At 41.7% G+C, this 27,894-nt stretch overlaps 1 protein-coding gene across 5 annotated transcripts; it reads left to right on the forward strand.

Annotated features, from left to right (window-relative positions):
• Positions 1 to 3,390: 3,390 nt before the first annotated feature.
• On the forward strand, positions 3,391 to 26,793 carry LOC121500483 (TBC1 domain family member 7). Of its 5 annotated transcripts, none has more exons than XM_041772210.1 (8): positions 3,392 to 3,582; positions 5,280 to 5,436; positions 6,839 to 6,919; positions 10,053 to 10,240; positions 16,168 to 16,305; positions 23,442 to 23,587; positions 25,119 to 25,248; positions 26,261 to 26,793. In XM_041772210.1, the coding sequence occupies exons 2-8, from the start codon at positions 5,325 to 5,327 to the stop codon at positions 26,345 to 26,347; spliced, it is 882 nt and encodes a 293-aa protein (XP_041628144.1). In that variant the 5' UTR covers positions 3,392 to 3,582; positions 5,280 to 5,324; the 3' UTR covers positions 26,348 to 26,793. The 5 variants fall into 5 exon arrangements, with proteins under 5 accessions (XP_041628146.1, XP_041628147.1, XP_041628144.1 ...); XM_041772209.1 differs by having other exon boundaries at positions 5,317 to 5,436; XM_041772212.1 differs by lacking the exon at positions 6,839 to 6,919 and having other exon boundaries at positions 3,391 to 3,582.
• Positions 26,794 to 27,894: the final 1,101 nt, after the last annotated feature.

Raw genomic sequence — 27,894 nt, forward strand, 5'->3', positions numbered from 1 at the left:
TATACAGTGTTAAGAAGGAAAGGATGGCCATCCATTCAGTGTGTGGGATCTCTCTGCAAGTCTGAATTGAGTACCTACTATGTGTCAAGTACTGTACCATCAACTAGGGATGTAGAAGTTAACAAAGCAAAGCTTCCTGATCTTGTGGAACTGACATTCTGGTGGCCTCCCACCAGACTCGACAACGAAAACATGTGGATTAATGTAGTGTGTGAGGTGACAAGTGCTGTGGAAGGAAGAACAAGTAGAGTAAGGGAGGAGATTGAGACTTGGGCAATGAGTTTGCAGATTTTTGGTAGGGTGGTTAGGGGGTGGAAACATACGACCAAAATTAAGGTGAGGAAATAGGAAGTGTGGCTGGCTGGGGAAACAGCATTTCAGGCCGAGAAAGCAAACATGATAAGATCCTAAGACAAGAGGGTCCCTGATAGAAGACGAGGTGGAGGTAAGGCATACAACGAAAACATTGTGGTATTTAAGGGAAACAGGAAGCTCACCGCAGGATTTTAAGCAGAGAAACGACATTTTGAAAGGGTCTCTAGGAGACTTCTATAGGAACAGAGAAACCTCCAAATATTCAGTTTATCAGCTCACCAAAAAGCACAGTGAATGGCAGTTAAAGACAACCATATTGTCACGCATACGCTATTGGCAGCTGATTCACAGAACTCCTCACTGTGCCATGGCACTGTGCCAAGCAGTTTACACACTTTCCTTTTTTTTTTTTAAGATTTTTAAAATTTATTTATTTATTTATTTATTCATTTATTTATGAGAGACACAGAGAGAGAGAGAGAGGCAGGCTCCATGCAGGGAGCCCGACGTGAGACTCGACCCCAGGTCTCCAGGATCATGTCCTGGGCCGAAGGCAGACACTAAACCACTGAGCCACCCGGGCTGCCCCAGTTTACACACTTTCCCATTTAATCTTTCCAATACCTGCAATATTGTCACCCTAATTAGCTCTACTTTAAAGACTAAAAGAAAAGGAAATTGTAAACATTAGTGACTGGCCCAAGGTTCAGGTGAAGTAAATGAAGTAAATTCTTAAAGCTGTAACTTGAAGAATTCCTCCCAATGTGAAGAAACACTGCCAAAGCAAGGCTTAGTACCTCAGGGCTGAGGAACTAAAGATGGTGAGGGGCAGTTGGGAACTGGAAGTTCAATCACCACTTGCTTCTTTAAGTTCTATCTAGTGGGCACCTAGATGGCTCAGTGGCTGAGTGTCTGCCTTTGACTCAGGTTGTGATCCTGGGGTCCTGGGATCGAGTCCTGCATTGGGCTTCCTGGCGGGGAGCCTGCTTCTCCCTCTTCCTGTGACCAGAATGATTTCTGCACCATTGATGCCAGTTTCCCTCTAGAGCTTGGCCTCTGTGTGATCTTTTCTGTATACATTTGGGCTTTTTTTTTTTTTTAATTATTTATCCATGAGAGACACACAGAGAGGCAGAGACACAGGCAGAGGGAGAAGCAGGCTCTGTGCAGGGAGCCCCACATGGGACTCGATCCCGGGTCTCCAGGATCAGGCCCTGGGCTGAAGGTGATGCTAAACTGCTGAGCCACCCCAGCTGCCCATATGTTTGGGCTTTTAAGGAGGCAGCACTCACCACTGAACTGACTTTTCTCTGGGGGGAAGAGGGTGTTCCTCTCAAGCTGTGCAGTCAATGCTCAGAGGGATCTCTCCAGGACCACTGCTGGTCTGTGACAGGTTAAGCAGAGAAATTGAAAATGCTTATAGACTTTAATAGCCATTTTACAGAGTAGCTTTATGGCTGCTAAGCCTAATAAATTGGGGATTACATTTAGTATATCTTGTTTTTAACCTTCACTTTTCCTAATTTACTTTTATAGTGTTTAATCTGAAGATACAGTGGTTCAACTGTATATAAAAATAGAGCTCTGGGGGGATCCCTGGGTGGCTCAGCAGCTTAGCGCCTGCCTTCAGCCCAGGACGTGATCCTACAGTCCTGGGATCCAGTCCCACGTCGTGCTCCCTCCATGGAGCTTGCTTCTCCCTCCTCCTGTGTCTCTCTGCCTCTCTCTCTCTCATGTCTATCATGAATAAATAAAGAAGAAAAAAAAAGAATGAAGCTACCAACTTCTTAAAAAAAAAAAAAAAAGAGCTCTGACTCACAACCTGCAGCAACCTAGCTAGAAAACCAACACCGGGCAGCCTTGGGGGGGGGGGGGGGGCGGGGTTCAGCGGTTTAGCACTTGCCTTTGGCTCAGGTTGTGACCCTGGAGACCTGGGTTCGAGTCCCACGTCCGGCTCCCTGCGTGGAGTCTGCTTCTCCCTCTGCCTATGTCTCTGCCTCTCTCTCTCTCTCTCTGTGTGTCTCTCATGAATAAATAAATAAAATCTTTAAAAAAATAAAGAAAAACAATGCCTATCTGTAATAACTAGCCTAGGAAGCCTGCCTGCTACGAGCCAGACTTAAAGGAAGCCAGATTGCTAGCTTTAGGAACAAGCCCAGGAAGCTAATCAGTAAATGATAGTAACATTTGGCCCCAGGTGGCCAGGATTTGATTAATAACTGCCAGCTTCTCTGATTTTTGTCCCAACTTCAGACCATGGAAAGCCACACATGGATGATGGAGGCTCGGACCACCCAGGTTGCCCCCCTCTAACTAGTCTCCCCACAGCTTCCCCAGATCAGCAGCCTCCAGCGAGGGGCCGCCTGAAGCATCCCTGCGCTCCCCCACCCTCCTGCCCCCCATCAACCACCTCCACTCCTCCGCCGCCTTGGAGAAAACTCAAGGGATGGTGGCTCTGTTGCACAGCGAGCTGTGAATAAATTCCCTTTGCATTTTAAGAAATGATTTTATTTATTTATTCATGAGAGAGAGAGAGAGAGAGAGAGAGAGAGAGAGGCAGAGACACAGGCGGAGGGAGAAGCAGGCCCCATGCAGGGAGCCCCCTGGGGGACTCGATCCCGGGTCTCCGGGGTCACGCCCTGGGCTGAAGGCAGGCGCGGAGCCGCTGAGCCACTCAGGGATTCCCCCTTTGCATTTTTCATGCAGCTGGTCTTCACGTACCGAAAGAATTAAAAAGGAAATAAGCAACCAAAACAGGAGTCTGCCACCTGTCTGCGGGGCATCTTCCCAGGCTCCCAGGTGCCCTGCCGTGGGGACCTCCCCGCCGCCCCGCCCGGGAGGAGAGAGCATCCCAAGCACCGGCCGCCAGGACAGAGCGCACAAGGGGACAAGGTGGCCGCGAGATTCTCCGGGCCAGAGCGGGGGGGCGGGGGAGCTAGAGGATCGGTGCCCGGGGGCCGGCTGCCCGGCTGCGGCACGGAAGCCCGACCTCGGACCCCAGGTGCTCAGGGCGCGTGGAGCTTCTGCGCATGCTCTGGACGGCTGCCACTCTCGGCGTCGCCCCGCCCAGGGCGCTGACGTCACGTCCGGCGACGGCGGCTGCGAGGCGCTGGCCTCCCGGGCGCGGGGGTCGCCGCGGGGCGCGTCCGTGTCGTCCGCGGCCCACGGGTCGCCCGGCTGCACCCGGACCGCTTAGTCCCGAGCCGGGTGTGGTTTCCTCTACCGGAGGTGAAGCGGAGTGAGGGGGACCTGGGCCCTCGGACCAGGGTGTGTTTGCATCGGGGCCGGGGGCGCGTTTGCAGTATTTCCTCCAGCAGGACCCGCATCCCGCTGTAGTGCGACCCGAGGATGGCGGCTTGTTACTTGTTTTTTGCGTTTTAAAGATTTTGTTTATTCATGAGAGACACAGGCAGAGGGAGAAGCAGGCTCCAGGCTCCATGCAGGGATGCCCGGCGCGGGACTCGATCCCAGGACCGCGGGGTCACGCCCTGGGCCGAAGGCGGCGCTAACCGCTGAGCCACCCGGGCTGCCCCGAGGATGGCGTTTCATCCGCCTGCAGCTGTTTGGATGCTGCTTTCAAATGAATCCCCCAACTCACGAGCGGCTTTAGTGCTTTGGAATTTTGTTTTTTCGAAAAAAACAAAAAAACAAAAACAAAAAAACACATTTGGGCCCCAGAGCTCAGAACCCTTGAGAATTTCTGATTCGTAAATGATCCCTCCTCTTCCTGGAATTGAAGGGACAGCGAGCATATCTTTTTTTTTTTTTTTTTTAATTATATGCCTTTTTTTCTTTTTGATTTTTTTTAAAAATATTTTATTTATTTGAGATAGAAAGAGGCAGAGACACAGGCAGAGGGAGAAGCAGGCTCCATGCAGGGATGCCCGGCGCGGGATTCGATCCCAGGACCCCAGGGTCATGCCCTGAGCCGAAGGTGGCGCTAACCGCTGAACCACCCGGCCTGCCCTGAACATCTTTTCAATAAGGAAGACTGTGGCTGTCTGGAACACAACCATCCTCGGGTCACTGGAGGCGTCTCAGGATTTCTAAAACTTGGGGATTATACATATATGTATATATATATATATATTTTTTTTTTTGCATGGGTATTTTAAGTATTTGAGTTGGGCGTGCAGTACTTCCTGAAAAATACATTCATTTTATGCTTAAAAGGCCAACCTAATTTGACCTTTTCCCGGTTGACTTGCCCTCAGTCTTAGGAACATTTATCGTGAAGGAACTTGAGGCCGCTGAATTGTCTTGAGTTCTGATGCCACATTTTAAGTTCGTTGTTCTGTTCCCAGCTTTGTGGCCTCACTTGTGAACAGGCTACACTCCTCCCCCTCTTCTGGTTTGCAGTTTGGTGCTGCTCCTCTCTGGTGGGTTCTGGGTTTGGGTAATTGCATTTGATAGGACTGTGTTTGAAGGGAAACTCAACGAGAAGCATGTGGCTTTTTACTTTGATAGCTTAGTTTTTCATTTTACAAAAATCCCCATTTGACAATATGGCTAAGCAAAAGAAAGAAGATTTAAACCACCAGGAATCCTACCACTGAAAGATAATTAATTGCCAGTGCTTTAGAATAGAGTCCAGTTTTTTTTAAATGCATAATATTTGTAAAACGAAAATCCTGGTGGATACTGTTTGGTAACCCCTATCCAGTCGTCTTTGAATTTTACTAATTTTTTTCTTTCAACCTGTGTGATGGCTAGGAACTCCGACAAGTGGTCCTCCTTAGTATCTGCACCTTGCAAAATCTATTTTAGTAGCTCAGAGGACTTTAGTTTTATGTCTCGGTTTTTGGCCAAGGAACACCGGTGAGGTGGTGTTAGCTGTTTAAAAAGAGATATTTAACGTTGAGTCCTGTGCGAGGGCAGCCAGCTTATTTTAGTATATCAAATTCATGGCGAAGTCGCAGAAAATCATTGGAGACGTTCCTAATCCTTTACTCTTTGTTTTTAAGCTCTTTCCCCCTTCCTGTTCTTTCTCTTCCCTCCAAGAATGAAACATGACTGAGGACTCTCAGAGAAACTTCCGTTCCGTATATTATGAGAAAGTGGGGTTTCGTGGAGTTGAAGAAAAGAAATCACTGGAAATTCTCCTAAAAGATGACCGACTAGGTGAGTTTTATAAGCTCAGGGTTATCGCGTTTTAGTCGTCTCAGCTGTTCTGGAAAAAAAAAAAAATGCTATCTTAAAAGACATTCAGCACTATTTGTTACCTGCTGTATTTTTAGTGATAGGATGAAAGGTGAATGGTGTATTTTGACAGAAGTCATGGATTTTTCAGGTTTATATTTTGCTGAGGCCGAGTCAGACGTCTTTGAGAGGACTTAAGTCAGTGATGCTTTTTTTCTCGTATTATACCTATATATTTCCTTTCCTCGGTTTTCAGAGGTGTTATTAGCTTCTGGGTAAATTCGCAACAACTCTTGGCCATGATTTTTCTTCTATGGAAATACCAAGACTACGTTATGTATTGACATTTTAGTTTCTTCATAGTAATAATAAGGTCTGTTCTGTTGACTAAAATAAACTGAATCATAGGTTAAAAGTAATATGTGTAGAATGCTTAAAAATATTTTTAAGGTTTTATTTATTCATTCATGAGAGACGCAGAGAGAGGCAGAGACATAGGCAGAGGGAGAAACAGGCTCCCTGTAGGGAGCCCGATGTAGGACTCGAACCCAGGATCACGCCCTGGCCCAAAGGCAGATGCTCAAACCGCTGAGCTACCCAGGCATCCTGCTTTTAAAATTTCTAAACAATTTCCCACCTGATCTTTGATCCTCACTAGACAGTCTATGTTTTAAGTATGTCTGGAATTATTCTCATTTGACAAGTAGGGGGAGTTGAGGTCCGGGACAGTTGAGTGTGGTTTATTGGAAAATGTGGGGACTTGAGGCCTGACAATGCCACTCAGTAGCTGTGCTAACTTCATCAAGTCATTTAACTTCTTAGAGCTTCAGTTTCTGCATTTTTTTTTTTTTAAAGAGAAATCTTTTCTTTCTTTGAGAGAGCACACATGCATGGGTGCACACAGGCACATGAATGGGGAAGGAGGGGTAGAGGGAGATGTCCAGCAAGACTCCCCGCTAAGCAAGGAGCCATACTCGGGGTTCAGTCCCACCACCCTTAGATTACAACTTGAGCTGAAATTAAGAGTCAGATGCTCAATCAACTGAGCCACCCAGGTGCCCCAGTTTCTGCATCTTTAAAACAATAACAACCCCAAAAGCTTGAGGTATAGATTAAATGAAATAAATTCTATAAATAGTAACTACTGCTAATGTAGGGAATGTAGTAATAGATGCTAAATACATCACCTACTCCGTGAAGCACTAATTGTTTTTAAATAGCTAGTTGGTGAAACACCTGGGCTAGAAATCAGACCTTGCGTTTCCTAGATTTACTGAGTAGAATTCCTCTGAAGAAATGTCTGTCATTTTTAAAGACTGAAATGCACTTTCATTTGATCAGCATGAAAAAGCTCCTAATTGCTGTTTTCTTTCTCTTCCTCTAGATATTGAGAAACTTTGTACTTTTAGTCAGAGGTTCCCTCTCCCATCCATGTACCGTGCACTGGTATGGAAGGTGCTTCTAGGTATGTGACCCAACAGTAGGAAGATTTATCTTCAAAAGTATTGAATGACGGGATATTTGTCATCTTATCAGAAAAAAGAGCATTTTTTTTTTTTTTTTTAGGCCCTTTACTGCATATTAGGTCTGGTTTTAGGAGACTGGATTACTATGGACTGTGAGAGCATTTAAGAAGGTGACTTTAGTAGCAGTGCATTAAATAGGACTCCAAGAATGTCAGTTTAGTAATAATAGAAGAGAAAGTAACGTGTGTTCCTGAAACTAGGTGTGGGAAGAGCATCGAATGGGAGAAAGAACTGGCCTAGGCTTTACCGTCACCTGGGTAACTGTGAGGAAGACCCTGCTAGGCCTCAATTTTTGCACCTGTAAAGTGAGGTTATTTAGCCACATTAACTCGTAGGTCGTAGCCCTCAATTTGTTATTTCTGTGATTCCCAGCTGCAAAGGTCTAACTTCCTAATGAGTGCTATCAGAGTCAGAAAGAAATTGAAGTTTTTACTTCCTAGAAGCACAAATGGATAGATTTCAGTGATGAGTGGCTGAAGGAAAGGACAAATGAACCTGCTCAGTTTCTGTGGAGGAAAAGTGACTGACAGCGTCCCTTTTGAGCCAAGGATTTTTTTCTGTTACTGCTCAGCCTGCTGTTGCATATAACATCCATCCATTAACCATCTAACTTTTCTTTCTTTAAAAAAAAAAAAAAATGAGAGTAATCCTAGACTTCTCTTGTGAAGTAGGTATTAACATCCCATTTTTACAAATGGGGTCAAAGGCCACAAGGCTAAATAACTTGCCTAAGGCCTTCCAGTCTGTAAGTGGCAGAGCTGGGATTTGATCTCAGGTTGGTAGAGCCCATCTGAAGGTAGGATAGACAGCAGACCTCATTTTCTTTCCAGAATGTACTGGACTTTCAGAACTTGAGAAACCTGCCATCCTAAGTCTGATTATGTAATGTGGAGGCGGCGAGGGGATACAACCCATACTGGAAAGTACTGTGTGATGCCTTTGGGTGTTGTGCGTCCTGGCACATCTTTATGTACTTGTATTTCTGGTGGGCCACTGTACAGTTTATGTCTTGAGAGCGAGTATCAACTATTTTAGTTTTTCCCTGAGCATTTTTTCTTAAATCTTGGTGTTTCCGGTGGCCATCAAAATAAATGCCTTCCAGGGATGCCTTTTAGGTGGTAATGTCAATACCATCTGTTTTGGCTGGGAAATGCTACGTGTCTTATTAATAATACCAGTGGATTAGTGGGAGATGTCCAGTTGCAGTTTGTGACACTTCTTTAGAATACTGGATGTTGTTTTTTTTTTAGAATAAAACATTTTTATTTTTTTATTCTTTAGAATACTGTTGTTTTATAGCAAAGAGTGATCCTTAATCAAATGGACAGTTAACTCTTATACTAGCTTAGTATGTGCTATATGCTTCCTAGGTACTTTATATATGTTAATTTTTTAATCATTACAACAGCTGTATGAGATAGGTATTATTAGTCTCATTTTTATGATGGAGCAGCTAAGGTATAGGGACACTGAATAAGTTGCTGACCATCATCTAGCCAGTTAATTGTAGAGCCGGATAGCAAACCTTATGAACTTATGACATGAACTTTGACTCCATGTCCCTATACAGTCTTGTTAAATCTAATGAAGCTAGAATAAATACAGTTTCTATTTTAAGATTTTATTTATTTATTTTAGAGAACGAGCTAGCACTGGGGGAGGGACAAAGAGAATGAATCCCAAGCAGACTCTGCACTGAGCTTGGGAGCCTGATCTGGGGCTTGAATCCAGGACCCCGAGATCACAACTCGAGCCGAAATCAAGAGTTGGATGCTCAACCAACTGAGCCACCCAGGTGTCCCTAAGATGTTTTTCTTTATAGCAGAATTTAGAACCTAGAAAATTCAATGTCAACATTTTGCAAATCTGTTTGACCCTTGGTACTCTTTTTCTCATGCAGGCTTTTGGGGCTAGTGTTGTACGAAGGACATTTGGTGAGATGCTTAAGATGAGATCCATCCCATTTCTCACCTCTGCTTGCTGAGGAAACAAGTTCCCAGAAAGACATTTGTGAGAATTCTGGGGTTATCAGACATGCTGAAAACCTGTCCAGTGCTCTTTCCACTCTGCTTTTTTCCATGCCATTTGTTTGTAAAAAAAAAAAAAAAGATACGGTTTTTGCTCCAAAGCCTCACAGGTAGACGTGTTTGATTGGGTTGATGAGCACAAATAGTATCAGAATGTAATGTAAGGTGGCCTCATCAGCCACAGATTCTGTATTCCTGAAGCTAGGTTACTTTGTGAGCAAGTTTGCTTGTTGGGGAAGAGAAGGCTTTGAGGAGTTGTGAGTGGCTCTGAGATGAGGGGCCTGTACTGTTAGCTCGAGCAGCCATAACGAGATACCATGGACTGGGGGGCTTAAACAACAGTATATTCTCACGCTTCTGGAGGCTGAGAAGTTCAGGATTGAGGTGCTGGTTGGTTTGGCTCTTGGTGCTTTAGGCCTCTCTTCTTGGCTTGTAGATGGCCACCTTCCCATTCTGTCCGCACATGGCAGAGAGAGAAACCACAGACTCTGGTATGTCTTCCTTTTCTTAGAAGGGCAATAGCTCTGTTCACCCACCCTTACAGCCACATTTAACGTTAGTCACTCCTGATCAGCTCTATCTCTAGTTACAGGCACACTGGGGTTGGGGCTTTAGTATATGAATCTGGGGGGTGGGGAACAATTCAGTCTGTAGCAGGGGCCAAGTGCAGAAACTGGAGATTGGTCTGTAGGAGCTGAGGGTGGCCCCAGGCCAACAACCAAAAATTAAATCATTATGATAATTGAGGTAGCTATTGTCTTGACTTTAGGTGGCACACTTGTTCAAGGGCTTTATGATGCCATTTGAATTTCTCTTAAATTTCAGTGATGCAATTGGCATCAAATATTGATAGTTCACTTAAAATTTAATATTGTTTTATAAAGAGAATTTGTAAAACAAAATCTGTACGGTAACTAAATATCTGTGTGATTGCAGTCTAATCATGACAGGACAGCTCTCACTTGATTTCCCTGTAATAGAGGAGGGCTTTGGGTCTGTGTCTCAGTATTTTGCCCATTCTTTTCCCCCATCGGTCTCTGTATAGGGATCCTGCCTCCACACCATGAATCCCATGCCCAGGTGATGATGTATCGCAAGGAGCAGTACTGCGATGTGCTTCATGCCCTGCACGTTGTTCGCTTTGTAAGCGATGCCACACCTCAGGTTGAAGTCTATCTCCGCATGTATCAGCTGGAGTCTGGAAAGTTGCCTCGAAGTCCCTCCTTTCCACTGGTTAGTGCTGCTTTTCTTTGACACTTGTCTCAACTCTAGTCTGTCCTATCCTGCTGACCTTTTGACTGCATTGTATTTTGTCTTCAAAACTTTCGGTGACTCTCTGTGGAATAAAAGCAACACATATTTCCCTGGCACTCCTGGTCCTGCATATTCTGACTTAATCTAATTTTTATTTTTTATTTTTTATTTTTTAATTTTTTTAATTTTTTTTAATTTTTATTTATTTATGATAGAGAGAGAGAGAGAGAGAGAGAGAGAGAGAGAGAGAGGCAGAGACACAGGCAGAGGGAGAAGCAGGCTCCATGCAGGGAGCCAGACGTGGGACTCAATCCCGGAACCCTGGGATCACGCCCTGGGCTGAAGGCGGTTCTAAATTGCTGAGCCACCCAGGCGTACCTGTCTAATTTTTATAAAATTTTTAAAATTTTATTTTGAAATGATGGCAAGCTTTTGCAAGAACATTACCAAGAATTCCCATATGCTCTTTACCCAGGTTCCCCAGGCATTGACATTTTGCCATGTTTCTTTGTCCTTTTTTTCCTTTGCATGTATACATATTTTTTCCTAAACCATTTGAAAATAAGATGCAGGGGAGCCCAGGTGGCTCAGTGGTGTAGCACCTCCTTCAGTCCAGGGCGTGATCCTGGAGACCTGGGATCAAGTCCCAGGTCAAGCTCCCTGCATGGAACCTGCTACTCCCTCTGCCTGTGTCTCTGCCTCTCTCTCTCTCTGTGTCTTTCATGAATAAATAAATAAATAAAATCTTTTAAAAAATTTTTAACATGATATTCCATTACTTCAGATTCCTTCAATATAGACTTCCTAAAGAGAATAACATTTCCCTGGGTAACCATGGTACAAGCATTGAAACCAAGAAGTCTACATTGATACAGTATTAACATTGAATCTTCAGACTCCATTCACATTTGGCAATTGCCCCAGTAATGCCCTTTATCATAAACAATAAGTTTTGGTTCAGAACTTATCAGACTTTCTTATGAAACTTTCAGCCAGTAGTTTTATCATTTGTTGGTGACTTAAAATTTTTTTAAATGTTTTAACTCTTCATTAAAAAATAATTTTAGACATAGAAAAATTGGAAGACATAGTATAGTGTTCCCATGTACTTTTACCTAGCATCATCAGATGTTTCATCTTCTGTAACTGTAGTATAATTATCAAACTCAGAAAATTATCAGTGATAAAATATCATGAATCTATAGGCCATACTGAGATTCTGCTGTCCTTTTCCTGGTTTGGGATCCAGTGTGGGCTCATAGGTGGCATTCATTGCCACATCTTCTTATTCTGCTTTCATTTGGATGTTCGTTAGTCTGTCTTTGATGATCTTGACACATCTGAAGAGTTTTGGACAGTAGAGTGTTTCTCAGTTTGGGTCCATTTGATGTTTCCTTTTTTTTTTTTTAAGATAAGATTTTTTTTATTTATTTATTTAAGATTTTATTTATTTTTTCATGAGAGACAGAGACAGAGAGAGAGAGGCAGAGACACAGGCAGAGGGAGAAGCAGGCTCCATGCAGGGAGCCTGACATGGGACTTGATCCCAGGTCTCCAGGATCCTGCCTTGGGCTGAAGGCAGCACTAAACCACTGAGCCACCCAGGCTGCCCTGAAGTTTCCTTGTGACTAAAATTTGATTATGCACTTTTGTCAGGAATACCACAGAAGTATGATACTTATTACTATTGCTGCTAACTTTGATCACTTGGTTAAGGTGGCATCTGCCCGGTTTCTTCAGTCTAAGGTTACTATTTTTTCCTCTTGTAATTAATAAATAATTTGTGAGGAGATGCTTTGAGATTATGTGAATATCCATCCACATGTAATGATTCCTGCCTGAAATAATTTTTACTCTGCTGATTGTCAAGTGGTCATTTCCTGTTTCATTCCCTCTGCAATTATTAGTTGGCATTCTTTTATAAGTAAGGGGTTTCCTTTCTCATTTATTTATATCAGTATGAATTTATGGATTCCTCTTTTATTCAGTGGCCTATAACCCATTAATATGATTATTTATTTCATGTTCAGCTTGTCTCAGGTCAGTGGGAGACCTTCAAATTGACTGCTGTGTCTTTAATTGACAAGCCCCCATCATTGAGCATTTCCTTACCTTCCGGCACAAAAAGATATTCCAAGCCCATCTTGTATTTTTTCTACCCCACTCCTAAAATCAGCCATGTCCCTTTTGAATAAAGGGTGGTATTTAGAAACCAAGAATAGGGCACTAGACGTGCTTGTTGTTTCTGGTGTGTTGTTGCTTCTCGGTCCTGTCTGTAGGCAGAGCTAGGAAATAAGTACACATTCTATTAGTATACAGAATCATGTGCACACACACGTGTATGTTTATATGTCTTTTGACCTCTGAATATTAAAAACCCTCACTTCACACCTCTGATTCCAGTACCAATACCTCTGATTCCAGTCCAGGCCTGTGAGTTCTTCTTACCTTCACTATTCTGTGTTTGCAGCTTCCTTGTCTGAGAGTTGCAAATATATAAAGGCTCCTATTCTCCTTAGTATGGTTACTGCTTTGCTCATTCCTCTCGTTGTAACCCATACTCCCAGCTACCTTTCGACCCTTGCCTGCTGGTGCAATAGGTCACCTCCTTGACCTTGACCTAAGGCCTCAGCCCAGCAGGCCCCAACCTGTTTTTAAACTTCCACCTTTGACAAACCCGTACCCTAGTTACTTGGACTGCTTATTGTTTGTAAAGGGAAAAGAAGGGAAGAGGGAAAGTTCAGGTAAAGGAATGATTATAGCTCTTGGGCTTTGGCTATTTTAATGCAATTCAAAGTTCATTTTAGGCATTTTAACTTTTTTTGTGTGAGGCTAAAACAGTGATGGCTCAAATCAGGATTTGCCTGCAAGCTGTGGTATTCTGTAAACCTTATTATTATTTTTTTATTTATTAGAGAGAGAGAGAGAGAGCGCACAAGTGGGGAGAGGGGTTGAGGGAGAGGGAGAAGCAGACTCTCTGCTGAGCAGGGAGACCAATGTGGTGCTCAATCCCAGGACCCAGGGATCACCACTGGAGCCAAAGGCAGATGCGTAACTGAGTCACCCAGGCACCCCAAAACTTACTTTTTATTGCAGTTTGCAATCTACCTGTATAGCACTTTGAGTTTTCACTTGTTCTTTCTTTTTGAAGTTAATGATGTGGCTCCCATGGATAGACCTGAGGATGTCCATTCATGTTAAGTTTATAAAGAGAGAATGGCTCTGAAAATAATTGGAAGTCTTGACAGACTTCTTTAAATTTTCCTTATCTCTGGCAGAGCAAAGTTGGTAGTACTCTGCAAGTTCTTATATATTAAATTAGGTTAGGTTATCTATTAGTTTAAGAAATCTAAATGATAGTTTATGGTTTTCACCTCATTCCTGCTCAGCATGTCTCAACACTTTGATGGCACATCACTGTAGTCTTGGGCAGATGTGCCATCAAAGTGTTGGTTTTGGCTCTGCCTCCCACATCTCCCCGGTCATCAAGACCCACTCAGCCTCATTAGTATTGCTATCTAGTAGAGTGTGTGACAGCGCTCCACACGGGGCTGGGAACATAGTCAAGGACATTGGTCTTCTTCCCTGCCTCTCAGACTGTCCTGGAGCCAGTGAGATGCCATGTTCAGGAACACTCAGTACAGTGCCCAGGTATGGGATGGGAGTCCAAGAAAGGAGGCTGTCTTTCCCTTCCTTCTCTCTTTTCCTCTGATACATTAATTAATATTTAGAGAAAATTATTTTCTGTGATTCTGTTACTTTTTTTTTTTTAAGATTTTATTTATTTATTCATGAGAGACACAGACTGAGAGAGAGAGAGAGGCAGAGACATAAGGCAGAGGGAGAAGCAGACTCCATGCAGGAAGCCCGATGTGGGACTTGATCCCAGAACTCTGGGATCATGACCCGAGCCAAAGGCAGGTCAACCGCTCAACTGCTGAGCCATCCAGGCATCCCTACTCTTTTCTTAAATAAACTTTTTTAAGTTAACACATAGTGTATTATTGGTTTCAGGGATAGAATTCAGTGATTCCTCAGTTGCATAACATCCAGTGCTCATTATATCACATGCCCTCCTTAATGCCCGTTACCCAGTTACCCCATCCTTCCACCCACCTCACCTCCAGCAACCCTCAGTTTCCTGTTGTGATTCTGTTACTCTTGACATTTTATAGAATATTAAGAGGTTGAAAGGAGGCCTAAAATGAAATGCTTTTTTTTTAAAAAAAAAAAAAAGATTTTATTTATTTATTCATGAGAGACACACACAGGCAGAGAGAGACACAGGCAGAGGGAGAAGCAGGCTCCATGCAGGGAGCCTGATGTAGGACTTGATCCCAGGACTCCAAGATCATGCCCTGAGCCGAAGGCAGACATTATACTGCTGAACCACCCAGGGATCCCTGAAATGCTTTTATTAAAATAGGAATTTTGATTTAACTTGGGGCTCTTAAGGGGAGTAGAGAGATACTTTTTAGTTTCTTTTTAACACTGAAGTCTTTTGGCTGTTAAATCCTAGATGAAAACTTTTTTTTTTTAAGAGAGCAAGAGCATATGCATGTGTGCATGAGCTGGGGGAAAGGCAGGGAGAGAGAGATAGAGAGAGACAGAGAGAGAGAGAGAGAGAATAAATCCCAACCAGCCTCCACACCTCATGTGGGGCTCAATCCCATGACCCTGAGATTGTGACCTTAGCTGACATCAAGAGATCAAGAGTTGGGGGCTTAATTGACTGAGCCACAGGCACCGCTGAAGATGTAATTTTGTATAAGATATGGTGTTTGAAAACAAAATCGATTTTCAAGTAGATTCTAGTTCTTATAAGATTACTTTGTTGAAATTTACTTGAGGGTTTCCATTCATATTCTGAGTATTGACACAGGGTTTGAGAAATGCCATTCTTCTGATTCCTGAAGTTCTGATTCTAAGGACATTTTAACTTATTAGGTGCTTAAGGGTGCTTAGAACAAAATTCTTTTTTTTTTATTATTTATTTATTTTTTTATTGGAGTTCAATTTGCCAACATATAGCATAACACCCAGTGCTCATCCGCCCCCTCAGTGCCTGTCACCCAGTCACCCCCACCCCCCACCCACCTCCCTTTCTACCACCCCTTGTTCGTTTCCCAGAGTTAGGAGTCTCTCATGTTCTGTCTCCTTTTCTGATATTTCCCACTCATTTTTTCTCCTTTCCCCTTTATTCCCTTTCACTATTTTTTATATTCCCCAAATGAATGAGACCATATAATGTTTGTCCTTCTCCAATTGACTTATTTCACTCAGCATAATACCCTCCAGTTCCATCCACGTCGAAGCAAATGGGTATTTGTCGTTTCTAATGGCTGAGTAATATTCCATTGTATACATAGACCACATCTTCTTTATCCATTCATCTTTCGATGGACACCGAGGCTCCTTTCTAAAGGAATATATGAATGAATACTTTGAAATAAAGAAAATGCTTTATTCTTTTGGAGTCATTGAACTTTTTGCAAATCACTGTCTTAACAAATGTTTCCAATTGTGGTGTTTATCACATATTTTTCAAAGAAATTCTCTTCTAGCCCTGGGAATATTTTTGGGTGTAGAGAGTCAGGACCTTGCTTATGATTTATGTTTTCTCTGGTGACCTTAAATGGTAGAGAGTGGAAAAACATCTGCATGCTCAGCCTGAAACATGGATAGTCGTCAGCATCACTAATCCAAATAGGTTTCTCTGGTTACCCATTCTTATCTCCGCCTTGGTCTTCTTTTTAGTGGTGGACTGTGTGCTTTTTGGTTCCACTTTGATTAAGACAGCCTCTTCAGAAGTTAGGGGGTAAGGATTCATTTTTATGAAAGAAATATGTATTCCTCTATTCTGCTGGCTCCCTCTCTTTACCGGAGATTTATTATTGATCTTTCAGGAGCCAGAAGATGAAGTATTTCTTGCCATTGCCAAAGCCGTGGAAGAAATGGTAGAGGATAGTGTCGACTGTTACTGGATCATCCGATGCTTTGTGAACCAACTAAACAATAAGTACCGGGAGTCTTTACCTCAGCTGGTAAGGAATGCCTTTTGGCTGTTGGTGAGTCAGGGTGAGCAGTGATACTGGGGAACTACCCTTACTTCCTGGTGCTGTTACAATTATGAGTGGACCCTCTATAGGAAGAACCAAAGATGTTTTCCATAAAAGATCAGATAGTAAATATTTTCAGGTTGATGGGCCAGATGGTCTCTATGTCTCTGTGTGTCTCTTGCAAACACTCAGCTCTGCTGTTGTTGCACAGAAGCGGCCACTGACAATGCATAAAAGAATGGTTGTGGGTGGATTTAGCCTCCTGCAGGCCATAGATTGCAAACCCCTGCTCTTTTGTATTCCTTATCTGGTCTAGAATCTACTGGCTTTATCTAGAATTACTTCTCTGTATTAGTTAAGGTTTAAATTTGGCTGCATATAATGGAAAGCCCAAATATCCTTGAAGCTTTATTTTTCTCTCTCATGTAACCAGAAGTCTAGAGGTAAGGCAGTCCAGAGCTGGAGCCACAGTGCCATGATATCTTCAGGGACCCAGGCTCCTGTCCTTGCAGTCCAGCAGTCTTAGTTGTGGTCCTTCCTCTTTTGCTCAGGATGGATGCTGAGAGACCACGGTGACATCCGTGTCCTAGGCAGGTAGGAGGGGAAGTGCAAGGACAAAAGTGAAGGAGGAGGAGGGACAGTCAGTCAAGTCCCTTGGGCAGACTTTCCTTCTGCATATCTGTTGGTGGCAAGACCATGACACCTGGCTACCTCTGTCTGCCACAGAGGCTGGGAAATGTGGTTTTGTTTTTGTTTTTATAAAGCCAGGCATATTGTGATCTGTTAAAATGGAATTCTGTTAGTGAAGAGGGAATGGTGAATGGATGTAAGTAGGCTGGCTGCTGCGCTCTGACTCAGGAGTCCAGACAATAGCATGGCACCTGCTTACTCAGCATAAGCCAGTGGTTCTTTGCCATTCTATTTTTCAAATGTTTTTCTTAATTTCTCTCATTTATAAAAATGAATGTCTTTCTTCTTAAATCATTGAGTTGTGTCATTTGAGAGTCTGTTGAAAGCAGTAACTGAAGATAGTGGTTGCAGGGCCTGAGGAGGGGTGCTGATGAAAGTTGATTAAGCCCTGAGGATCACTGTGCTAACTGCAGTCATCATAACCGTTGGCAAGACCCTTTAGCTTTGTTGAGCACTGTTCCTAGAGTGTTTTATAGATTTCAATTATGTAAAATTTGATTTTCAGAATTTTAAAATTTAATCCACTTAGTTAATTTCAATAAAAATAAGCATGGCAATGGAAACATAATGTTAGTTGCCTAATTAGATCAAGAGGTCCAAATTATACCATGATTTCATTAGCTTTTCTTATTTAGTATTGAAGCCAATCCAGTAGCATTTTGCTAGTTTACATTTAAAGAATTCTTTACTTTTAATGACACAAGTAATGAGTACATTCTTAAAGTATTCTGATGAATCCAGTGTTCCCATAGATCTGTATCTCCTCATCCCCCACCTTCTAAGAAGTAAACATTGTCATTAGCTGGGTGTATATCCTAGACTGTTTTATGTACATGAGGATGGATGGAATCCATTCACACACACATACATATATATGCACATACGCACATATAATGATTATATTTTATATATGTAACTTAAAAAACGTAAATATTATTATGTTCATATAGCTCTACAATTTTTTTTTTTAAACTTAATGTCTTGGAACACTTTCCAAGTCAGTGCAGATCAGTAGTGTTCAGCCCTGACTTCCTATTAGAACCACCTGGGAGCTTCTAAAAAATTACCAGTGCTTTTCCTCTCCCCAAACCCAGTAAGTCAGAATCTCTGGGGGGTGTGTGGGTTCCAGAATTCTATTTTTTAAAAAGCTTCAGGTGTTTCTGAAGTATGGCTAGGATTGAGAGCCACTCATTTAGAACCACTTTTTTTTCTCTTAAAAATGTGTTCATAGTATTTACTGTTTAAGAATTTTGCCATATTTTAATATAATAGGTCCATGTTGACAGTCAGCATGTTCTTCTATGTTAGCTTTTCTATATATGTGTTTCTGTAGAGCGGGTACCTATGAGGGGATTGCCTGGTTGAAAGAGTGCTGTATTTAAATTTTTTGTTTTTTTTTTTTAAAAGATTTTACTTATTTGAGAGCACACACAAGTGGCGGGGGTGGGGGGGTAGCTGGGGATGGAGAGAGAGAGAGAGAGAGAGAGAGAGAGAGAGAGAGAATCAGACTCCTTGTTGAACAGGGAGCCCAACATTGGGCTTGATTCCAGGACCCTGAGATCATGAAGTGAGCCAAAGGCAGACACTCAACTGACTGAGCCACCCAAGTACCCCGTATTTAATTTTTTAATTGCCAGATTGCTCACCCAGAAGGCATACCAATTTTGCTTTCCCCAACAGATAAGATTTTCTGTTTTCCACTCCATTGCCAATACTTGATAGTATCAGTCTCTTAAATTTTTGTTAATCTGATAGTGAAAATGGTATCTCATTTTAATTTACATATCCTCATTTTCTGATGAAGCTGAGCAATTTTGCCTATGCTTAGTCTTTTGTATTTGTCCACCTCTCTCTTTTGCATCTTTCTTTTTTATTTGTAAAAGTCATTGATATACTCTGGATAATTATCCTGCATTACATATGTTAACAATCTTTTCTCCCTGTGTGTCGTAGAGAGATTTTTAAAGTTTTGATGCAACTGGATCTGTCAGTATTTTGCTTTTTGTATCTTACGTAGGGAATCCTTCCTAACTCCAGGATTAAAAAACAGGTTTTTAAAAAACTTTCCTCTAACTTCTAAAAATATTTTAAAATTTTATTTATTTAATATTAAGAAAATTTTTTTTTACAGAGAGCACGTGCATGAGCTCTCATGCACAAGCAAGCCAGAGTCAGGGTGCAGTTGGACAGGCAGAGGAAGAGAGAGTATATCTTAAGCAGACCTCATGCCTAGTAGAGCTTGATCCCACAACCCTGAAATCATGACCTGAGCCGAGATCAAGAGTTGAATGTTTAACCAACTGAGCTACTCAGGTGTCCCTATATTGAAACATTTTAAAATTTAGTCCTTTAATTTGTGAGGGATTTGTGTTTGTAATTGGTACTGACACAGATTTAACCTTGTTTCTTTGTTAACTGCAGTAAACCTTCAGTCAGCTGCCTCCTCTTCCTCTTTCTGTTTGACAGTTATTGAGTTCCTGCTTCATGCCAGGCAATTTACTATGTTAATGAAAACTTAATTTTAACACACTTCTCTGTTTTTATAGATGAGGAAATTGAAGCACAGAGCAGTTAAGTAACTTGCCCAAGGTCACACAGTTAGTAAGCCGAACTACCTACCGCTTACACTATCAATTCATTCTTTTCTTTACAGATTTGAAATGACACCTTTATCATATACTAGATTTCCATATATATTAGCATCTCTTTTTGGGCTTTTTTCCCCATCAAGCTATTTGTCTATTCCTGGACTAATACCATATGACTTATTTAACATACCTTCCTCATATGTTTTGGTAGCTGGTAAAGAAAATTCCTTCATATTGTTGTATTGTTGTTCTGTTTCAGAAGTGCCTTGGCTCTGTTTGAACACTGGTTTCTGGTTTCTTTTTAGAAGTGAATTTTGAATCAGTGGTATACTAAATACCTCCCCTAAACCTTAATTTCTTCCTCTTCAAAAAGGAGGTTTAATATGTACGTCTTAGTACTCCGCACATAGTTTTAAATAGTTATGAAATTTTTTTTTAAAGTTCTTCAGTATGTGTAAGAAAAATTAAATTTCCTTTGTGTTGCTATTTGACTTACTGGCTTACTTGAACTTTTCTCTTTATTTAAGCTGTGTTTAGTCTCCCATAAAATTTTTATTACTGTGGTTAGTGGATCTCTTCTTCTTAGCTTCTTGTTAAAGTAATTTTTATAATCTTGTCTAGCATCTTCAAGATTTTGTGGTTTTACCAACTAAATTGGTTATCACAAAGCGTAGTTTGTTTTATCATTGTAGGAAAATGTACGCTTAATGGGCAGCGATGGGTTTTTGGCATGACAAAAAGATGAGACACTATCTGATGGTGACACATTTATTATGTCATAATATTCTGATTGATAGGGTTATATCACAGCTGTTCCTCTGCTTACACGCTTTAGGAAATGTTGCCCTTTGATGAATCCTGCTTTTGGCAAGGAGAATAGAATCTAGCCTCAGTGTGTGACATGAATGGCCTTTGGTTAATTTTTTTTCAGAACAGACTGTCCTTAAGCCATCTCAGACTTAATTGTGTTCAGTCATTAAAGTAAGTGAGCTTTCTTTCATTGCCATTGCACTGCTTTTTAAAAGCCATCCTAAAGAGAGGTGTTTTTGTTTTTTAAATAAACACTGTTAGCAACCTCATCTTAAGTTCAATATAAATTCCTCTCAGACTGGTTAAGTCTGTCAGATTTTGCCTTCTCTTGTTCAGGTGTGTTTTATTTTCTTCATAAAGTAAAGAATTTGAGGGTCATGGAAATACTGGAAATAACCTAAAAGTTTAGCAGTAAAATATAATAACCTCATCTACCATTTGCTGTATACTAAAACTTTCAGGCAATGTAAATATTATCTTTTTCCACCAAAAAGAAAGTATATACGTATGTATTTATATTTACTATCTTTCTTAGATTTAATAATAGCATCTATTTAATAGATTTAATAATATGATACGCATCTTTCTCTACCCTTCTGTTTTCACTTGATATATGCTAGAAATCATGCCTTAAGTTTTACAGTTGACCCTTGAATGGTGTTGAGGTTAGAGGCATCAAACCCCCACACAGTTCAAAATGATGTATTACTTTTGGCTCCCTAGAAACTTAACTACTCTAGCCTACTGTTGACTGGAAGCCTACCAAGAATATAAGCAGTCTGCTAACACATACTAAATATTTTGTATATTATATACTCTATTTTTATAATAAAGTTAGGTAAAAGAATATGTCATTAAAATCATAAGGAAGAAAAATACTTTTGTAGTACTGTACATGTATTTATTAAAAACACATTTATATATCAGTGGACCCACATAGTTCAAACTCATGTTGTTCAGGGGTCAACTGTATATAGAGACATTCCTTATTCCTTTTCACAGGTTCATACGACTCCCCTGTGTGTATATACTTTCATTTATTTGACTTGTCCTCTATTGGCCACTTAGGGTGTTTCCAGTCTTTTGTATTATACAGTGTTACAGATAAATACAGATACACCTACCTTTTCATTTTTATTTACCAGTATATTTGGGGGATGTGTTTCCTAGAAATCGGTTGACTAGATCAAAGGATAAAGGCCTATGTTATTTTGCTAGATATTTCCAAATTCTTCTTCATAGACCTCATCCTTATGACCAGTAGATGAGGATGCATTGCCCTACAGTCTCATTTGCCAACATGGTGTGTCATTTTCACCAGTCTGATAGGTGAGAGATGATACCTCCATATATCTTCTTTTTTTGTTTTTAAGGATGAATTTTTTTCATTAAGTTTTAAACTTTTAATTCCAATAGAGTTAACATACAGTGTTATGTTAGTTTCAGGTATACAATTTAATGATTCAACACTCAGTGCTCCTCCTGATAAGTGTAGCCTTAATCTCCATCACCTATTTCACCCATCCCCCCCAACTGCCCTCTGGTAAGCATCAGTTTGTTCTCTAAAGAGTCTGTTTCTTGGTTTGCCTCCCTTTTTCTCTCCTTCCTTCTATGTTCATTTATTTTGTTTCTTAAATTTCACATGAGTGAGATTATATGGTATTTGCCTTCCTCTGACTTATTTCACCGAGCATCATAACTTCTAGCTCCATGTTGCAAATGGCAATATTTCATTCTTTTTATACAGCTGAGTAATATCCCACTATATATATACATCACATCTTATCCATTCATAAATCGATGGACATTTGGGCTCTTTACATAGTTTGGCTGTTGTAGACAATGCTGCAGTAAACCTCAAGGTGCACGTATCTTTTTGAATGTGTTTTTATATTTTTTGGGTAAGTACTCAGTGTGATTACTAGAGATGATACTTCAGTGTAGTTTTGGGTTGTATTTTTTTTTTTTTTAATACTGATACGAGCTTGAGAGTTTGACCCCCAGGCACTACTCTTGGCTGGTGGATCATAAATATAGCAGCTTGTGCCAGGTGGATTTGACGGGTCTGGGAGATGGCTTTGTTAGCTCTCCCAGGCTCCTAGAGTTGGCTGATACTTACCCTTTTATGGGAGAGGCTTCCACATGGAATCCAGGTGCTTTGTTCCCTCCATGTTATTTCTCTGCCTCCCGAGAATTCTCCTGCATGTGGGGTACAGAGTGCCTCCTCTGGATGTCTCTGTTGTAGGGGTGTCTTTGGTGTGGTGCTCAGAAACGCTTGGCCTGGGTGTGGGTGGTCAAGGACTGGTGGGCCCTTTTCACATCCAGCTCTTTTTTTGTCCCATTCTTCCTAATTCCCTCTCCCCACTTCGGTCCTACTCTTGTTTCTTTGGTCTTACTCTTTCCCCTTCTCCCCCCCCCCCCTTTTTTTTTTAAGATTTATTTATTCATGAGAGACACACAGAGAGAGGCAGAGACACAGGCAGAGGGAGAAGCAGATGCCTCACAGGGAGCTGGATGTGGGACTTGATCCCGGATCCTGGGATCATACCCTGAGCCCCTGAGTCAAAGGCAGACACTCAACTGCTGAGCCACTCAGGCATCCCTCCCCTTCTCCCCTTTTCCTGAATATTTCATCTACTGCTCCAGAATAGCCAGGAGTGCCATGGATCTTTCTTAGTTCCCCGGAACAATTAAATTTTGCTTTGGGGAAAAAAAAAAATAAATAAATAAATTGTGCTTTGGACTCTTGCTTTTGGATGTGGAACCTTGTTAATGCTGTTAGGGGAACATTGGGGGAAGAGCTGTTTGGTTTTGCCCAGTAGTGCCCTGGAAAACCCCTTAGTCCTGTGTTGCTGGTTGCTGACTTGGGAACTTTGCGTCACCAGTGACTTGGATGAGTCTGGAGTTTTGTTTTCTGGCACTTACTTTGCGTTCAGCATGTACGTTTGATTCATCCTGTTCATCACAAGCTGTAAAATCGGGTAATGTTATGTCACAGGAAACAAGTAATCTCCCTTCCTGTTTAATCATTAGCCAAAGGCTTTTGAACAGTACTTGAATCTGGAAGATAGCCGTTTGCTGAGTCATCTGAAGACGTGTTCTGCGCTGTCCAGACTTCCTTACGATCTCTGGTTCAAGAGGTGCTTCGCAGGGTGCTTGCCTGAATCAAGTTTACAGAGGCAAGTATCTCTTTCAAAGATATCTGAAGGCTTGTAGCAGAGAAGGATCCTGGTTTTTTGTGTGATTATCCTTCAGAGTATGAATCTGCTTTAGGACAATACCATAATTTGAAGTTAACTCCTTGGCAGGCAACAGAGCAACACTTGATTCAGCTTATTATTTTTACAATTAGAAATGCTAGAATATTAGTAATGTTAACCTGATGTGAATACAACTTAATGGTAATGCTAGAGACATTAGAGTGTACAATTAGAAAACTTGAAGGCCCTCAGTATGTTAGATGCTGTACAATATTCACATCTAAAACCGTCTCCAGGCAGAGGTCTAAGCGTTTCTTTTCCAGAAATATGGTAGACCTTGATCTGGAGGAAATATTCCTGTTTCTTTGTTCCTCCTGACATCTTTAAAGTAGCTGAAGGTGGGCAGAGATCAGAGGCTCACATCCAACTTTTATTCATTTCAGACGTGTTGCTGGCATTTGAGAGTCCTGGCCCTCCCCACAAGACTGTATGAGGTAGTTGGGAGAAAAGGCAACATGCAGAGAACATCACAGGACAGTACATGACTAAGCACATAGAGTGTGAAACCAACTTTAAGAGGTATAGGAATTAGGGCAGCCCGGGTGGCTCAGCGGTTTAGTGCCGCCTTCAGTCCAGGGCATGATCCTGGAGACCCGGGATCGAGTCCCATGTCGGGCTCCCTGCATGGAGCCTGCTTCTCCTTCTGCCTGTGTCTCTGCCTCTCTCTCTGTGTGTGTGTGTGTGTGTGTGTGTGTGTGTGTGTGTGTCATGAATAAATAAATTAAAAATCTTAAATAAATAAATAAATAGGTATAGGAATTATGAGAATAGTTATTTTAGAGTGGTTGCAAATCAATAACTAGCTCCTTAAGCTCTTTAAAAAATTTTTAATTTATTTATGAGAGAGCATGAGCAGAGGGTAGAGGAAGAAGAAGACTCCCCCTTGAGCAGGGAGCCCCATGCAGGGGGTCGATCCCAGGACCCTGAGATCATGACCTGACCCAAAGGCAGATGCTTAACTGACTGAGCCACCCAGGTGCCCCCTAGCTCCTTAAGCTTTTGGAGAAGTTTTAGGAATTTCAACCACTGGAAAATGAAATTGCATTGATTTCATTTCATACACCACTTTTGTTATTCCTTAGTATTTAATAATAATTAGATTAACATTACCTACTATTAGTAAAATCCAAACTTTGGTTTAAGACTTTCCTTCCCTAAAATGTCAAGTTTCAGTCATTAGAGGACGGGTGCCTTGCAGATGCCTTGTAGAGCAAGTCCTTTTTAGTAATCACTCCTTTTCCCTTCCAATGTTGTATGTGAAATACATTTCAAATGGCTGATTTAGTTTGCTTTTGTTTTTTGATGATTATTTTGTTATAGCTTTTTTCTGAAATTTATACTTAAAAGGAGTAATTTTGACTTAATTTTATAATTAGATGTTTAGCTAACCATAAATTTCAAACTCAAATGATCTTATATCTCTTGTTTTTTTTTTTTTTTTTCTTAATAGGGTTTGGGATAAAGTTGTAAGTGGATCCTGTAAGATCCTGGTTTTTGTAGCTGTGGAAATTTTATTAACCTTTAAAATAAAAGTAATGGCTCTGAACAATGCAGAGAAGATAACAAAGTTTCTGGAAAATGTAAGTGTGCTTTTTTAAAAATTTGATTTTGAATCTAGAAAGGAAGTCTGTTTAGCAAACCAGGTTTTCCTCCCACATTACATTATTTTCTCTGATACTTTTACCTTGTAAGAAACACTTTATCCCCTTGGAAAAATTTAGCAGAGAGTTGGTCTGTGGATTGTAGTTTGCATCCTCTTTGGGGGATGACGGTCTGAGCAGTGAGACTGTTATCATGAATGTGTGCATGCAGACCAGAGTCTTCTCTCCCTATGTGACCACCAGGAGGCTTGTTGAGAAAGGAGGGGAGATCTAATATCTGAGGTAGAGTGATCCTTTTCAGTGGAAAAAGGAAGCCTGATGTCATGAGGGACTCTAATAAGCCCTCTCATTGCTGTTCCTATCTCTGGCCGAATCCCAGTTGGGTTTGTTAATGCGCTTAAATACGTACATAGTGCACGTAGGAGAAGGTCTAAATGAATCTCTGTGTATCTCAGAATACCCTTAACTAGGCAAGAGATTTATGCCAGGATGAATTTCACTGGATCCAAAAATCTATTCTTTTTTTTAATTGGTCACTATTAACATTTGAATAGTGGCTCAGTAAATAGTGAGTACCCAGTGAACAATGTGATGAATAAATGAGTCATCAGCATTCTTTTAGTGGGGAACAGTGCCAGGGCCCACGCTAAGTACTTTTCATGGATTCTCCCACATAATCTTAAACAGCCTTAGGAAGAGACTGTCGTTTGCCCCATTTTAAAGATGGGATCTGAACTCAGGTAGCTTTAGGTAACCTGCCCAGGGGCACATGATGGGCAGGCCAGGCTTGAAACCCGGGCAGTCTGGCCAGAGCTCCTTACTGTGTCCTCCAGTGGCCCACTAAACAAAGATCTTGGCTGCAGCCTTTCATAGGATCACTTTCTGAAAAGTAGTGAAAACTCCAGGGGAAATTGCTGAGGCATGATGAATGAGGGAGACAATGAAGTTATAAACATGGCAATTTCACAAAGACTCGTTTGCTTGTCCACAGATTCCTCAGGACAGCTCGGACGCGATTGTGAGCAAGGCCATCGACTTGTGGCACAAGCACTGCGGGACCCCAGTGCACTCAGCCTGACCGCTCCTGATGTGCACGGCCTGCCAGGCCCAGTCACTAAACTTACCAAAAATAGGGTTCTTGCTTTTGTGCCCAAAGCATAATTTTTTCCGAGTAAGATTGGGTGGCATATCGTGGAGCAGCATCTTGTGGTTCACAGAAGTACAAAGTTCAATTCTGAATAGCATTGAAAAGGGTTATTCGAAAACACTTCCCCATTTTCAAAACAGTTCAGGCAGGGAAGGCGGGCGCTTTGATAGGCAGTGTATAACCAAGCCTGCCCCGTTCCTCTCTAATTAGCACCAAGCTCATTACTTTCTAAGGCTATTTCTGGAATAAAGAACAACTTCCTTTTGTTGACAGCTCAGATTCGGCTTTCCTTGATGCAGTACTTGTTTAAATCTAAGCTGTCTGGTTTCTGAGGCTTTGTCTTGCCAAATAGGTTTCAATAAAAATCTTACATTTTCTCTGTGTCGGTTGGAGTGCAAGTTATTGAACAAAATGTGTCTAAATTTACCTACAAGGAGAGAGAGTACTTGTGGATATCTTGCCCAATTCATGCTTTTTCCTGATGGGTCGTTAAATGTTGGATGGGCTCTAGGAAGCACTGTGCCACTCAGAATTGGAATGGGAGAAGCGGCAGGCTAAGGTTAATAGCTGGGTTAATGCCCCCAGGCCACAAATGGTAACTGTTCATTGACAGTTGTAGGCTTTGAGACTGGTGATTGAGATGAGGCCCTTTGTTCAAGACTGGTTCAGCTGTGGACTTGCAGGAACCTGAGTGGTGAGTTGGTTCCCTACCCTACCCAGCCCCACTCTCAGAAGAGGAGGCGGGACCATGAAATTTTGCAGTTAGAATTTGGAGCATTCATTCCCTCCCTAACGTGTAAAATAACTTGAGAAGTCAGAGCGAACAGAGTCATTGAAACCAGCTGGTACTTCTGAATAGTAACATATCCCAAAGTATTTCATTTCTAAAACGCAAAAATACACCCAGAAGAAAACTTCTTAAAGCAAAATGCTATTGCCATTTCCTGCTTTACATTTACTTTCTAGCTGGTTGGAGATAGCAAACACCTAAGAAGGAACTCCTGCTCTAGTTGTCTGCTATTTGGCGCTCCTGGGGGATGCGTAAAATTCACTGAGAAGTCAGAAAACAAAAATAAGTTTACTTCTATTTATGAGCCATGTCTTGTTAGTACAGCTTTTTACTAAAAAACAGATTAAAAAGTCAAGTGATAGTAAATCTCAACTCCAAGAGGAAACAAAGACTCAGCAACTTCTGAACAAGAGGATAGTTTCAAGGTATGTGTTCCTGCTTGCTTCTGAATTCTCAGAGAAGACTAGCGCACTATAGAGTGAGTGTGGGGGGGCAAGGGGGTCCCTGGAATTCTTGGGCAGGAGAAAGCTTAGGAGGCTGACACATGCCCCTTCACAACTTTGGGGAAGGTCCAGATGAGCTGAAGGGAAGACTCGCTGTCCTACGAAGGGGTCAGAAGTGTTCTGCCAAATTCAGATTGGTCAAAACCTTTCTGGTGAAGGGCTGGGAGGTGGGGATTTTCTTTTAA

The sequence above is a fragment of the Vulpes lagopus genome, chromosome 10 (genome assembly GCF_018345385.1).
Source record: "Vulpes lagopus strain Blue_001 chromosome 10, ASM1834538v1, whole genome shotgun sequence".
Taxonomy (NCBI): domain Eukaryota; kingdom Metazoa; phylum Chordata; class Mammalia; order Carnivora; family Canidae; genus Vulpes; species Vulpes lagopus.